The sequence below is a fragment of the Bos grunniens genome, chromosome 9, assembly GCF_055505025.1.
Source record: "Bos grunniens cultivar Pamir isolate PY7600 chromosome 9, Bosgru_T2T1.0, whole genome shotgun sequence".
Taxonomy (NCBI): domain Eukaryota; kingdom Metazoa; phylum Chordata; class Mammalia; order Artiodactyla; family Bovidae; genus Bos; species Bos grunniens.
This window is the reverse complement of record NC_141173.1, coordinates 77,173,849-77,187,471: the sequence shown is the minus strand read 5'-3', so window position 1 is coordinate 77,187,471 and position 13,623 is coordinate 77,173,849. Positions and strand designations below refer to the sequence as shown.

The 13,623-nt window shown below is 40.6% G+C and overlaps 1 protein-coding gene across 1 annotated transcript; it reads right to left on the bottom strand.

Moving 5' to 3' along the window:
• Positions 1-7,316: 7,316 nt before the first annotated feature.
• Positions 7,317-12,757, bottom strand: SMIM28 (small integral membrane protein 28). The gene is made up of 2 exons (XM_086318056.1): positions 12,348-12,757; positions 7,317-9,292 (listed from the first exon to the last, which is right to left on the bottom strand). Exons 1-2 carry the CDS (start codon positions 12,456-12,458, stop codon positions 8,906-8,908), a joined length of 498 nt encoding a protein of 165 aa, XP_086174182.1. The 5' UTR covers positions 12,459-12,757; the 3' UTR covers positions 7,317-8,905.
• Between the last annotated feature and the right edge of the window lie 866 nt (positions 12,758-13,623).

Below are 13,623 nucleotides of genomic sequence, written 5' to 3'. Positions count from 1 at the left end.
TCAGCAAGTAGGTGAATTTGCAAGTATGGAACCTAGGAATCATGAGGATTGACTGTAAGTGCTTCCTGCACTTCCATCCATATTTCATGGACCAAAGCACATCATCAGGCCTTAACTGACTTTGGGAGGGTGTGAAAGGGCAATCCCACCGTGTTGTCAAAGGAGAATTCAAATATATGAGAGAAGTACTAATGCCAATTGCTGATGTCTTTTGGTCATGGATTATTCCATCCTTGAAGCAGACTTTATTTCCCAGAGACAGTTGCCACATTGTCTCTCATCCAACATGCTGTTCCTATAACGTGACTTTGTTGCACCTGCCATGAGAGAATGAGGCCTCTGCTCCTATTCCTTGAAACTGTGCAGACTGTGTGACTTCTGAGGCCTGGTCATTAAAAACTTCCACCGAGTTCTAGGGCTACTGGCTCTTAGAAATCCAACAACCCTGCTGAAGGGGAGCCTAGGCAGTTCCAAGGAAAGCTACGTGTAGGTTCCTAGCTGAGGTCCTGACTGACAGCTGGCGACAACCACCACACGTGAGTGACCAGGGGTTCCGACAGCGCCAGCTCCTTGTCCTCCAGACAGCCTCCCTTCTTCCATGCTGAGGCCCCAGAGGTCACAGAGCAGACACAGGCAGTACCTACAGAATCTGTGAGCATTAAAAAAATGGCTGCTTTTTAAAATGCCGTTCTGTTTGAGGTGGTTTATTTCAGGAATAATAGCTAAAAGAGTAATTTATATGTCATCTATGAATGGTGCTGTAGTGGGTGTTGGTGGGGTTTAGAAACGTATAGAATTTTGCCCTTTGTTGCTGTTGTTGTTCAGTCACTAAGTTGAGTCCAGCTATTTGCGACCCCATGGACTGCAGCGCGCCAGGCTTCCCTGTCCTTCACTATCTCCTGGAGTTTGCTCAGATTCATGTCCATTGAGTCAGTGATGCTGTCCAACCATATCATCTTCTGTTGCCCTCTTCTCCTGCCCTCGATCTTTCCCAGCATCAGGGTCCTTTTCAAAGAGTAGGCTCTTCACATCAGGTGGCCAAAGTATTGGAGCTTCAGCTTCAGCATCAGTCTTTCCAATGAATACTCAGGGTTGATTTCCTTTAGGAATGACTGGTTTGATCTCCTTCCTGTCCAAGTGACTCTTAATAGTTTCATCCAGCACCACAATTCGAAAACATCAATTCTTCAGTGCTCAGCCTTTTTTATTTTACATTCAAGTCATTGTTTACTCAGAGGCCATTCTTGTACTCACAATGTAATTAAATATTTGGTCTTTTTATAGTTACTACAATCTCAAATATAACTATAAAATGGATAGCAACTTGGTATTCTAATGGAAAATGTAATCTTTTCTTTTGCTTGGTTTCTCCTTTAGTTTGGGTAAGAATTTTAATAGTCATCCATTATTTAGACACAAAGCAACCCACGAAGCCCCGTTTACACTTGGTGCCTGACACATAATTGCTTGATAAATGTTGAATGAATGCCAATCTGAATTTATCAGACACTGATCGTGATTGAGTGTCTTTAGAAGCACCTGTGAACCACCTTTCTCATGGACCACAGAAAATGAAGAGACATTTATTCAATGTGGGGTTAAGGATAAGAAAGCTAAGGTCTAAAGCTGGGAATGTCTTTAAAAGTAAAACATCAATTCTAATCAATATGAGGCTGATATAACTTCTGAGACTGCAGTGAGTGTTTTTAAAAAACATAGAGGGATATCCACACTGATGTTAACAGGTTCATGACGTGAAGTAAAAGTGGAAACCAAATATACCACAACTAGGTAACTCACGGGAGAAGGCAATGGTATTTCCTCTGAAAAAATTTCAGATTTCTCTGGTTTCCTTGCCTAGAGTTGGCTTCCTTTGATCTGGGACAGCCTTCCTCCCAGGGCTGCATTATAACTGTGATGGGCCCAAAGCACTTTTGCTTTGGTGAGTCCCTTCCTCTGTAGAAAAATACAAACATTTGTATTTTATGTCTCTGTTGTTATAAAAATGAATATAATTTTTGATGCCCCCCCAAATTAACTTTTTAAATTCTGGTTTTAAAAGAAATTAAAATATTTTCATGGGCCCCTAAAAATGATGTGAGCTCTGGGCATTTAGCCTGGTAAGGCTGATGGCTGAGTAGGTTCTGATATCTTAGTTTCCCTACAAGAGAGTGAGAATGTCTGATATCGTATATGGGAAGATAAATAGAGAAAGGTACTAATACTTACTCTGCCCTTATGGTGGATGTGTGTTTTAACATCGGATCTTTTTATTAACAACTCTCTGAGGCAGGGCTTATTAGTGTGATAAAGGAGTAAATAATGAATAATTTAGAACCAAGAAGATTCAATGCTTAAAGTGAGAATTTGTAACTTTTGCCTCGCCTTGTTCAGAATCCAGATAGAGAGGATGAATGCTAATGCTGGCCTTTCAAAACATCCAACTATGTGTATTGTCTGAATATGGGGGGAGGAATTGGAGAAGGAGAAGCTTTATTTTAACTCTGTACGGCAAAGTCCTGCATTGCACTGAGAACATGGTGGGACTTAGGATGCCTTATTCTAATATCAGAGTACAGTGATCTCAGTTCCTTCACCAGGGACTGATTTGGTCTTTGGGACCACATGGTTTCTGAGATGAAGTTGTTGGTCTCATCTTTCCTCTTCTATATGTAAAACTTTCCCTCTCACCCCGTCTGACTTCTTTCAAGATTTTTCCTTTATTTTTGGTTTTCTGTGGTTTGAATTCGAAATGCCCAGGTGTAGGGGTATTTTTTGTTTGTTTTCCTGTTTGATGCTCTCTGAGTTTCCTGGATCTGTGATTGACATTAATTTAGGGAAATTTGTTGTCATTGTTGCTTCTAATATTTCTTTTCGCTTCCTGGTATTCCCATTATACCTATGTAACACCTTTTCAGTTCGGTTCAGTCACTCAGTCATGTCCGACTCCTTGTGACCCCATGAACCGCAGCACACCAGGCTTCCCTGTCCATCACCCACTCCTGGAGTTTACTTAAATTCATGTCCATCGAGTCAGTGATGCCATCCAACCATCTCATCCTCTGTCGTCCCCTTTTCCTCCCGCCTTCAATCTTTCCCAGCATCAGGGTCTTTTATGGAGTAGGAAATGGCAACCCACTCCAGTATTCTTGCCTGGAAAACTCCATGAACAGAGGAGCCTGGTGGGCTACAGTCCATGGGGTTGCAAAGAGTCGGAGATGACTGAGCATGCACGCACCATCACCTTTTACAGTCGTCTCACGACTCTTGTATATTGTTTTATTTTTTTTCCAGTTTTTTGTTTCTCTTTGCTTTTCCCTTTTGAAATTTCCTATTAATATTTCCTTAGATTCCTTCCTCAACTGTGTCCAGTCTACTGATAAGCTCATCAAAAGCATTCTTCATTTCTGTGACAGTGTTTTTGGTTTCTAGCACTTCTTTTTGGTTCCTTCATAGAATTTCAGTCTCTCTGCAGACATTGCCCTTCTGTTCTTGTTGTCTGTGTTTTCCATTAGAGCTCTTTGCATATTAATCATATTTATTTTACATTCCTGGCCTGATAATTCCAACAACATTCCTGCCATCTCTGGATCTGTTTCTGATGCTTGCTCTGTTAATTCAAATTGTGTTTTGTGCCTTTTAGTATACAATTCTTTCTTGAAGGGTAAACTCGATGTCCTAGGCAAAGAGAACTGCAGTAAATAGGCCTTTAATTACGTGGTGGTTGGTGGTTAGATGTGGGGGAAGGGAAAATGTTTTATAGTTTTATGATTAGGTCCCAGTCTTTAAGTGAGCCTGTGCCACTGGGCTGTGAACTTCGTAAGTGCTTCTCTGTTGCTTTTTCCTTTTCTCCCCTTTATTAGAATAAGCTAGTTGGGTGTTTGCCCACTCTGCAGTGTAAGACTAGAATCAGCTGGGCCTGCAGATTCCCCGCCCCCTCCCAGGTGAGTTAGGTTCTGATAAAACCCAAGCAGGTTAGGCCCTGGAGAAGTAGTTCTCCTGAGGGCAGGCTTTGTTACAAAGAACAGAACGTGGTGATGGATTTCAGGATGGTCCCTCTTCCTCTCCTTCTGCTGGAAGCACAATAAGGTTTTTTTCTCAGAACTCCACTGTGAGAATCTGGTAGGGCTCCTAGAGGCAAAATTCACGGAGTGTGGGTCCCTCTGGAGTGTTTAGTTCTCAGGTTTGCCTACTCTGAGCCTCTGGCAGTCCTTCAGTTGCAGTTCGGTTTTCCCCAGCTCTGGCCCCGTTTCCTGAGGAGGTTTCTATGTGTGGGCTTCTGCTGAAGGTAAGTTGTGATTTTCTGTATCCATCTCTCTCGAGTGTGGGGCCAATGGTTTGCCCTATGACCACAGTTCGCTGAATTTAAGAGGAGCTGTTGATTTTTCAGTTTCTTGGGCTTTTTGTTGTTGTTATGATGGAGAAATGACTTTCAAGCTCCTTTCATGCCAGACCAGAAACTGGACTCCTTTTCTTTTGTAGAAAATGATGCCTTAGTGATATTTTCTGATCCAATGTAGAATTTAGTGAAAATGTCTACATTCTGGTCACTGTTACTATTATACTACCTCTTAAAAAAACAAAAAAACTACTTATTTGGCCATGCAGGGTCTTAGTGCAGCCTTGAGGGTTTTTAGTTGTGGTATGTGGGATCTAGTTCCCTGACCTGGGAGAGAACCCAGGCCTCCTGCATTGGAAACATGGAATCTTAACCACTGGGCTGCCAGGGAAGTCGCCTCCCTCCCATTCTTAATCTTTTCTGGCTACAGTTATTGCTTCTCCAAATACTTTTTAGCTGTTAAAATCTAGTTCTTTCATCCCTGGTTTTTTATAAATTCCACTCTGTGGCTTGGAGTGCTAACAGCTAGTACTACCCGTGTATGCCAGTTGTGTCAACATTTAAAAAAGGATGCACTGTTTACATGATTGTTTCTAATATTCTGTTTGCAAATCCTGCTTTGTGAGTTGAATTGGTAGCAGATGCACATTATGCTGTGGAGAAGGCAATGGCACCCCACTCCAGTACTCTTGCCTGGAAAATCCCATGGATGGAGGAGCCTGGTGGGCTGCAGTCCATGGGGTCGCCAGAGTTGGACACGACTGAGCGACTTCACTTTGCCTTTTCACTTTCATGCATTGGAGAAGGAAATGGCAACCCACTCCAGTGTTCTTGCCTGGAGAATCCCAGGGACGGGGAAGCCTAGTGGGCTGCCGTCTATGGGGTCGCACAGAGTCAGACACGACTGAAGTGCCTTAGCAACAGCACATTACGCTGATGGCTTCAGGGAAGTATTTACAGAGAATGTTGGGTTATAAATGATGGCTCAAAGCTAGATTTACACACTTATTTTCTCTAAACATGGTACCTTACACCTGGATAGAAGCTCACCTGTATTTTGTATCCACTCACATTACCTAGAAAATGACTTGTCTTTGTATTAGAATCTCTGGCTCTATTTCTGTTTAATTGGTCTATATGGGTCCTGATATCAGTATTTCTAAAAATTCCTTGAGTAATTCTACCATGCACTAGGGTTGAAGTCTACTGGTGTGTAGCAAGTGTCAGCAAACCTTTTCAGAACTGGGCAGTAAGTATTTGGGGCTTTGAAGATCAAATAGTCTCTGCTGTAACTACTTGACTCTTGATGTAGGAAGAGCCATAGACAAGTGGGAATGGCTGGGTTCCAATTTTATTTCTAGCCACTAAAATTCTAATTCATATAGCTTTCATGTGTCATGAAATATCCTTTTTTTTTTTTTTGAACTATTGAAAAATGTAAAAATCAGTCTGTCTCACAGGATGTACCATAACAGGTTGCTTAAATGGTGTGTGGTGGGAAAGGTATTCTCTGATGAAAATATAGTGGAATTCGGCCTGGGGGCTGTAGTTTATTTTCTTACAGCTTGATTTGGTTCCACAAAAGAAAATGTTTCCTTTATCACTGGTAAAGTCTTCAATGAGTCCTGGCATTGACTACTTATTTTAAGTAAGTCTACCAAAACATAAACACATTTATTGTTTGCTTATTTTGGGCTGTGCTGGGTCTTGGCTTTTCTCTACTTGCGGCGAGCGGGGGCTGCTCTCCAGTCGTGATGCGTGGGATTCTCACTGTGGCGGCTCCATTGTGGCGGAGCACTGCCTCTGAGTTACTCAGGCTTCAGTAGTTGCAGCACATGGGCTCAGAAGTTGTGGCGCTCAGTCTCAGTTGTTCTGCAGCATGTGAGATCTTCCCAGACCAGGGATTGAATCTGTGTCTCCTGCATTGGCAGGCTGATTCTTTACCACTGAGCCACTAGGGAAACCCTATCAGAATATTTTAAAACATGACAATGCATTTCCATATTGGCCTTTGAAACTGTGGTATTTGGGATGCTTTTGTCTACAAATACCAAGCGTGGCTTAAATGGTTAGTGGTGGGAAAGGTATACTCTGATGAAAATATAGACATTTGCAGGGTTATTAGGCAGCATGACAATCATCAACCCAGGTATTGTCCATCTTTCTACTCTACTATCCTCAATACTAGTCCTGGCCAATGTCTTGCTTCTGGTTGCAGGGAACAGCCCTGCTGCTACTGCTAAGTCGCTTCAGTCATGTCCGACTCTGTGTGACCCCATAGATGGCAGCCCACCAGGCTCCTCCGTCCCTGGGATTCTCCAGGCAAGAACACTACAGTGGGTTGCCATTTCCTTCTCCAATGCAGGAAAGTGAAAAGTGAAAGTGAAGTTGCTCAGTCGTATCCGACTCATAGCCACCCCATGGACTACAGCCTACTAGGCTCCTCCGTCCATGGGATTTTCCAGGCAGGAGTACTGGAGTGGGGTGCCATTGCCTTCTCCAAGGAACAGCCCTAGGTACCGCATACAGACATGTAACATCCAGCAGAGAGGAAGAGTGTTTCCTTCCATGCATTTATTTTTAATGTGAGGCAGTCTTTTTTTAGAGCAAGCCTCTCCTCCTGTGTACATTTCCCCCATCAGCCCCAAAGACCAAATCAGTCCCTGGCCAAGGAATTGAGATCACCATGATTAACTCTCATTGTGTATCCACTGGTGTGGGCAGGGGGAAGGGAAATCTGTCTGCCTCTCACAGGCGGTCCTAGGATTTCAGAACCAAATCAGGGTCTGTTAGCAAAGGAAAAGGAAGAAATGGCAGTTGGGAAATCAACAGAGTCTCACAGAGAACTAGATTCTTAGGATTAAAAAAAGAAGGCTGTCTGCTGAGCTTCTCATTGCCATTTGTTTATTTACTTCCCTTAAAGACCATTAGAGAATTGTTTAGTACAATTTTCCTGAAATAAATTTTATTGATTTTTCACTCAGATTATATTTTGCTTAAGTCTTGAAAGAAGTTGCTAGTATTTCTATCAGATTACATTTGAAAAGTAATGCAGTGTACTTTGTTATTTTTCTACAACTCTACCATGTTGTGTATCTAGTATAAAAATGTTCATGTCAAAAATTTTGAAGAGTCATCATTTTTTGTTCATTTTGAACCATCAGAAGGTTGTTTAGTTTATACTATGAAAACAAAAAAGTTTTACCCCTGAAATTACAGCACTGAATACAAATTTAAGGACCTTGTGTGCCACCTTGCCACCCCCATGGGTATCCGGATACAGCCCCCAAGTGTAAATGACTCACTTCTACCTCCCCATTTGAAAATCACAGAGGGAGATTTGTATCCATTCCAAATTCAGCTATGTCCATCTTATTTTGAGCCCTGACCCCCAGTCTGGAGTGGGCACTGAAATTCCACATTTGCAGTTTTCTTGGGAGACCAGCTGGCACTATGAAAGGTGCTCTGACCCAGGTCAGAGAGGCTTCTGGTCCCAGCTCTGCCTCTTAGGAGGTATTTAACCTCTCTCAGCTCTAGTTTTGACATCTACAAAGCAAGAGCTTGAACAATGTGATTTATAAGACCCCATTAGAGCTTATCTGTGTTTCTCTTTAAGATTTTGACCTTTCCTTGTACACATTGCTACATTTAAAATGGATAACCAACAAAGACCTACTGTATAGCAAAAATGAAAAATAAAACAATCCTTCAATCCTATATAAGGGAATAAAAAAGATTTGACCTTTCCTTTCCAATGTTAAACTGATTTCTACTCTTAATACTGCTTGATGAACATACATTGTTACCGGGTCCCCCCAAGATAATGTGTGGGAACAGCCATCTTTTGTCCTGCCACGGCACAGTTAGAGACAGCCCCTGATATTCTAGTGTGAGACATTCCCACATAACCAAGCCAAATCTAGGAAGCTAGCAGAGCGATGCTACTCACGAGAGAATTTTGTAGCACTTTATTTTTTTTTTAGCTAAAATGCTTGCAAATGTCAGTTCTTTCCTCATTAATATTTAATTATATTTCACCATTATTTACAACAGCCTTGAAAATACACTGGGTCCACTGACCCCTGCAGCTCTAGAGCTGTTTTTTCCTCTCCTTCTAGAACTCTCCAAGCCTCTTCACACAGAAGTGAAACAATGAGGCCCTGGACAACTTGTGTAGAAAGAAAAGTTTTATTTGGTGGTCGAAGTAGTTATCTTTGGCTTATCAACATTTTTCTGTTTTCTTTCTCTATAGAGTTCTTATGTTCCCTAGTAATTCTTTTTTCCCCTCAACTCATATTAGAACTTTTTGTTTTTCTCAGGGGTATATGTTATAGAGGAGCCCAGTCATTGTTAGAACAACCTGGGGAAAGTTTCCCCTAAGGAACTTGAAAATAAGTTAACAAGATTGACATTTGTCGAGCTCCACCCCCACCCCACCCCCAACCCATTCATCCCGGTGTCCACCAGTGACTAACAGCTTCTTAGGTCCAGAGGCCCTTGTTCCCCAGCCCAAGTGGGCTGTTTGAAGGGTGGAGGGCCATGCTCTGTATGGTTTTCAGGAGCAGTTTATATTTGCTTATCCAGCCCAGGTGAACCCACTCCACACTGAATGCTCGCATCCAGAGCCTGTTCCCCAGGAGCATCCTTGGTGGCCTCCTCATAGGAGGGCGGTGAACACGCCTTGGAGAGAAGGGCAGCCTCCGGGGGCAGTGGGGAGTAAGGGGAGGTCTGCTCGCTGCTCCAGGGTAAGCCGGGCAGGAAGTCGGTCATCTCCCCTGCAGGCGGGTGCTCTGGGAGGTCCAGGACAGAAACCTGGCCCTGGGGCCGAGGGGTCTGACAGTGGCGATACAGGAAGAGCAGTAGAAAGGCCAGGAAGAGCAGGACGGTGGCTGGAAGAAGGATGAACAGGAAGGGCTCCACATCCTCCCGGGTGGAACTTCTCTTCTGGGTGCCCTGGCGTTGGGGAACGGAATAGAGTTAGAAGATGGGGAAAGAAGACCCCTGGAGTTCTAAGGTTGGCCTCTGTCTTCATCTCGTATTCTACCATCATTTGGGCTTCCCTCATAGCTCAGCTGGTAAAGAATCTGCCTGCAATGCTGGAGACCGGGGTTTGATTCCTGGGTTGGGAAGATCCCCTGGAGAAGGGAAAGGCTACCCACTCCAGTATTCTGGCCTGGAGAATTCCATGGACTGTATGGTCCATGGGGTGGCAAAGAGTTGGACACAACTGAGTGACTTTCACTTTCACCATCATTTATTCACTCTAAAAATCACTCTAATCATTCATTTATGCCAATGAATTAAAGTGTACTTATAAAGTATGAATTCAGAATGTCAAAAGTACATGAGGATACCCTACAATATATCCACTGAAGTAAAAATATTAGAATAAGGTTTAGTTGGTAGGTCCATCACACATTCATTGAATGAGAACTCTTACTATTTATGTACTTTATTTAGAATTAGACCAATAATGTTTTATGCTGCACAAGGGTCATTTGGAACTTCTTTGATTCTGGAGTAAAATCTGACATTGTTACATGCTCCTATGACATATAAATAACATTTGAAATCTGATTGGATAGCCAATGCTTATGATGATTGAGATTGTGAAATTCCTTCAGTTTGTTTTTGCAATATTTGTAGGATAAATATAGAAATTTGGAACTCAAGAAAAAGAATTGCAGGTAAATTTTTGAATAACCTAAAAGGTATTGATTTGATAGTATCAGCTTATAAGAATAATGATGATTCTTGATGGAGTAAACGATATAATAGGCACAGAATGATACTCCAACAGCAAAGTATGAAAAAAGAAGTCCTGTTCCAAATTGCATAGACATCTCTTTACATAAAGCTGCTAAGAAATAAGTATTAAAATGCTTCTGCATTCACAACGCATGTGAATGTTAGTATTTACTACTACAGAGGGAAAGAAAACAGTGTAAAACCTTATAATTGTGTTTAAAAAAACAACATACTAAGATCTACTGATTTAAAATAAAGCTTACACTAGTAGAATTATGAGAGCTGGGTTTTTTGCCTTGATTTTGGTGAAAAGAACAAATGCTTTGCTGGCCTTAATGTTTTAAGAGACTGATTTATCTAGTGTTTGTTGTTGTTATCTTTAATTCCTAAAGAATTTACAACTATGTATGCTATTTTGACTTGAAATTAGATGGTCTATTTAATATTTACCCTGTTAGATATTTTGTTTTGGTAAGATATGAGTTATGATATTTTAGCTTAAAATCCTTACAATTTTTTAAGGTTTTTTTGAGCAGCAGAGCGTCATCTTTGGGCTTTGACAGCTGTGGTCTTGAATTCCGATATGACCTTCTGATACCTGTGTGACCATGGACTATTCACTTACCCGCTCTGATTCTAGTTTTTCTTCAGTATGAAATGAGAGTAAAATCATCTTTTTTGGAAGGTTGGCTTGAGAATATAATGAATCAACTAACTATGAATTTGTTCGGTTTTCTCACACATAATCTAGTTTATCAGAACTCTTAAAATCTGTTATGATAAAACAAGGACTTTGATTATATAAGTTTAAGAACAGATGAACTCAAAAATAAATTTACTACAACTATTAAAACAAGTTGGACTCAAAAAGCAATTTAAACTATGTTTATTTTCTCCCATTAGATAAATCATTTACAATGTTAAAGCTATTATCTCTTAATACTTAATCACTCTTCAACCTTGATAACCACGGACCATTTTATATAATTGATTTTTCTTCTTTCTCCTTCAATAAATGTGGATAAGTTTCTGAACCGTTGTGGGCATCAAATTTTAAACACTGTTATACCCTCTAAGTTCCATATGCATTGAATATGAAGATACTTAATATTCTATTTAAAAGTTTTTATGTAATCCTCTTACTTTATACCACTAATGGTATTAGTTGCAAAAAATTGAGAAAGATGCTACTGTCCCCTTCTGGAATCAGTACTTCCATTGGGTGAGTTATCTTGTCCAGATATCGATACTTATACAGCAGATTAGGACAATTTCTTGAGATAAAGAACTTTTTTTTCCCCCCCTAATTAAGAGACCATGGAGCTATAGAACAAATTTATGATGGTATCTTTGTTTTTTAAATGATTCATAGTATATTGGTTCAAATTGTTGTTTTTTTTTTTTTTTAATGCAGAAAGAATGTCTTTAGTCAAATATTCTAAATGGTTCATTACTCTCAAGGTGGCTTTTTAATATTTCTCAAGGACTTTGCAGTACAGGGATTACTTCAAAGAAAAAGGCAATAGAAAGTGTAACTGCTGAAGGATATATCATATATGTGTATAATTTATTTCTGTAAAAATTGGTTTTAGAGAACTTAAATACCAGTCTCAACCCTCAACTTTCTAGAAAACAAGAAAATAGGTTTCTTTCCCTCTTTCTTGTGGGACAGTGGTATCACTCACTTTCCTGTTGACCATAAAATTAATTCTGAGTTTTTAGGTTTCTATAAATATTTTTCCTTAACGAACCCTCAGATTGGGACCCCCTTTGGGCACTTCCCAGATAAAGCAAAGCAGCTGCTGCATTTCTTGGAGGCAAAACCTCTTTAAGTCTTTGCTGCCCCTCCTGAAGTAAGATCCCTGGCTTCTTAGAAACAGTTGGAGGGCCAACCAAAATCTCTTTCTTTTTTTGTTGTTGTTTTTTAAATGTAGACATTGCTTACTGAGCAAAAATGCAACCTTGTCATACCCAGACAAGAATTTGCTGACTTCTGCCTTCAGGTGTTCTTTTATATATTTGTTATCTCAGGTGTTTTCAGAATATTCTGTGACAAGTTTTACTTGAATTTATCATTGTCAAAAGAATCCAGCTTTCAAGTTACCTCCTTACACCAGGTCAAGTCAGTGAATTCATATTTTTGTCACACCTGTAATGCAAAATGTTGCCACTAAGTTTTCCTAACAATATAGGTGATGTTGGTTTTAAAGCTAACAAGGATATTTTGGGGGAAGAAAAGGCATAAGTTGTAGGTACAGACCTGCAGCTGAGTTTCCAGAAGAGGGAGGCTGGGTTCGCTGGTTAACCACTCGTATGTTCCCCGGCCGGCGTGGCCAAACTTCCCCCAGCTGCTGCCCAGCAGTGCCCGCATGCTTTTACCCGACTGGTGCCCTGGTTCCCCTTCCACCTCGCTGCCCAGATCTCAACAGTGCTGCTGCTTCTTGGCCCACATCCAGCTTGGGTGTGTTCGGCTGATGGCTCTTGGTAAATTTGTTCTCTGATGAGGATCAACAAGGGAAAAGAAACCAACCAGAGAGACCTCTGAGGACTATATTTAAATTCCGTGCCTCTGGGTTTGCTTCTGTGGCCTTCGTCATATAAGCATGGAATCAGATACCAGACACAGAATAGATTTCAGACAGATGTTCTTTGCATTTGTGTTATTACAGTGCTGCAAATGGTCTCAGTGAGTAAAGAGCTTTTATATTTGATGTAAATAAGACCCTCTCCCTTCCCTTACCACACCCTCTCCAGAGATATAGCTGAGCAAGAAAAACTACCCAACCTGAATTTCCTTTAATTATTTTTGGATTCTGTGGTACAGGGAGAAGCGGGTATTTGGTAGAGAAGCAAGACTCATTAATTACATTTTGGTGAATTATTTAGATGAAAGATGCTAAATGATAAAATTGTACAGAAGCCAGAGAGACAATGGCTCAGATTGTTTGGATGGAATGTTTGCTGTTTTCAGTTTTTTTAAAAAAGTCAAATTACCAGTACCTACATAGTCTTCCTTATGAATTACCTTATGAACTTTATAAAATTATATCAAGCAGTAAGAAACTTTCAATTTGCATATTCATTGAGGTAACTTGGGGATGTTTAATTCTACATATGTATTGAGAACTTAACATTTAAGACATGGCTGTTGGATTCTTCCTTGTAGTAAACTTTAGCTTCAAATATTTACTCAGTATGTTGCAACTCAATATTGCAACTACCAATATTCCTATCCAGGCTTCATTCAAGTGATTGTTATGATGCTGAAGTCATATTTTAAGTGGGATATTTTTTTTTTTCTTAATTAAGATTCTTAGCATTTGGCCCATGGTGGTCTACGGATAGGTTTAGGGGAGGGTGGTGAACTTTCTGAACTTTTAGATACATTTAATTTTTGTGGAAAGATCCATAGTTTTCATTACATTTTCAAAGACAGCTGTCCTCCCCAATGCACTTTGGCACTTTGTCAAACTTATTTGTGAGAAGGGTTTTCACTGAGATCCCAGTACGTCAGTCAGTATCCTACTGTGGAACAC

Excerpts from the sequence above, each read along its gene's own strand:
- SMIM28 (XM_086318056.1), bottom strand. The coding sequence starts at position 12,458 with ATGCGGGCACTGCTGGGCAGCAGCTGGGGGAAGTTTGGCCACGCCGGC. Across the intron at positions 9,293-12,347 it reads TTCTGGAAACTCAGCTGCAG|GGCACCCAGAAGAGAAGTTC; the intron begins GTCTGTACCTAC and ends CCCCAACGCCAG.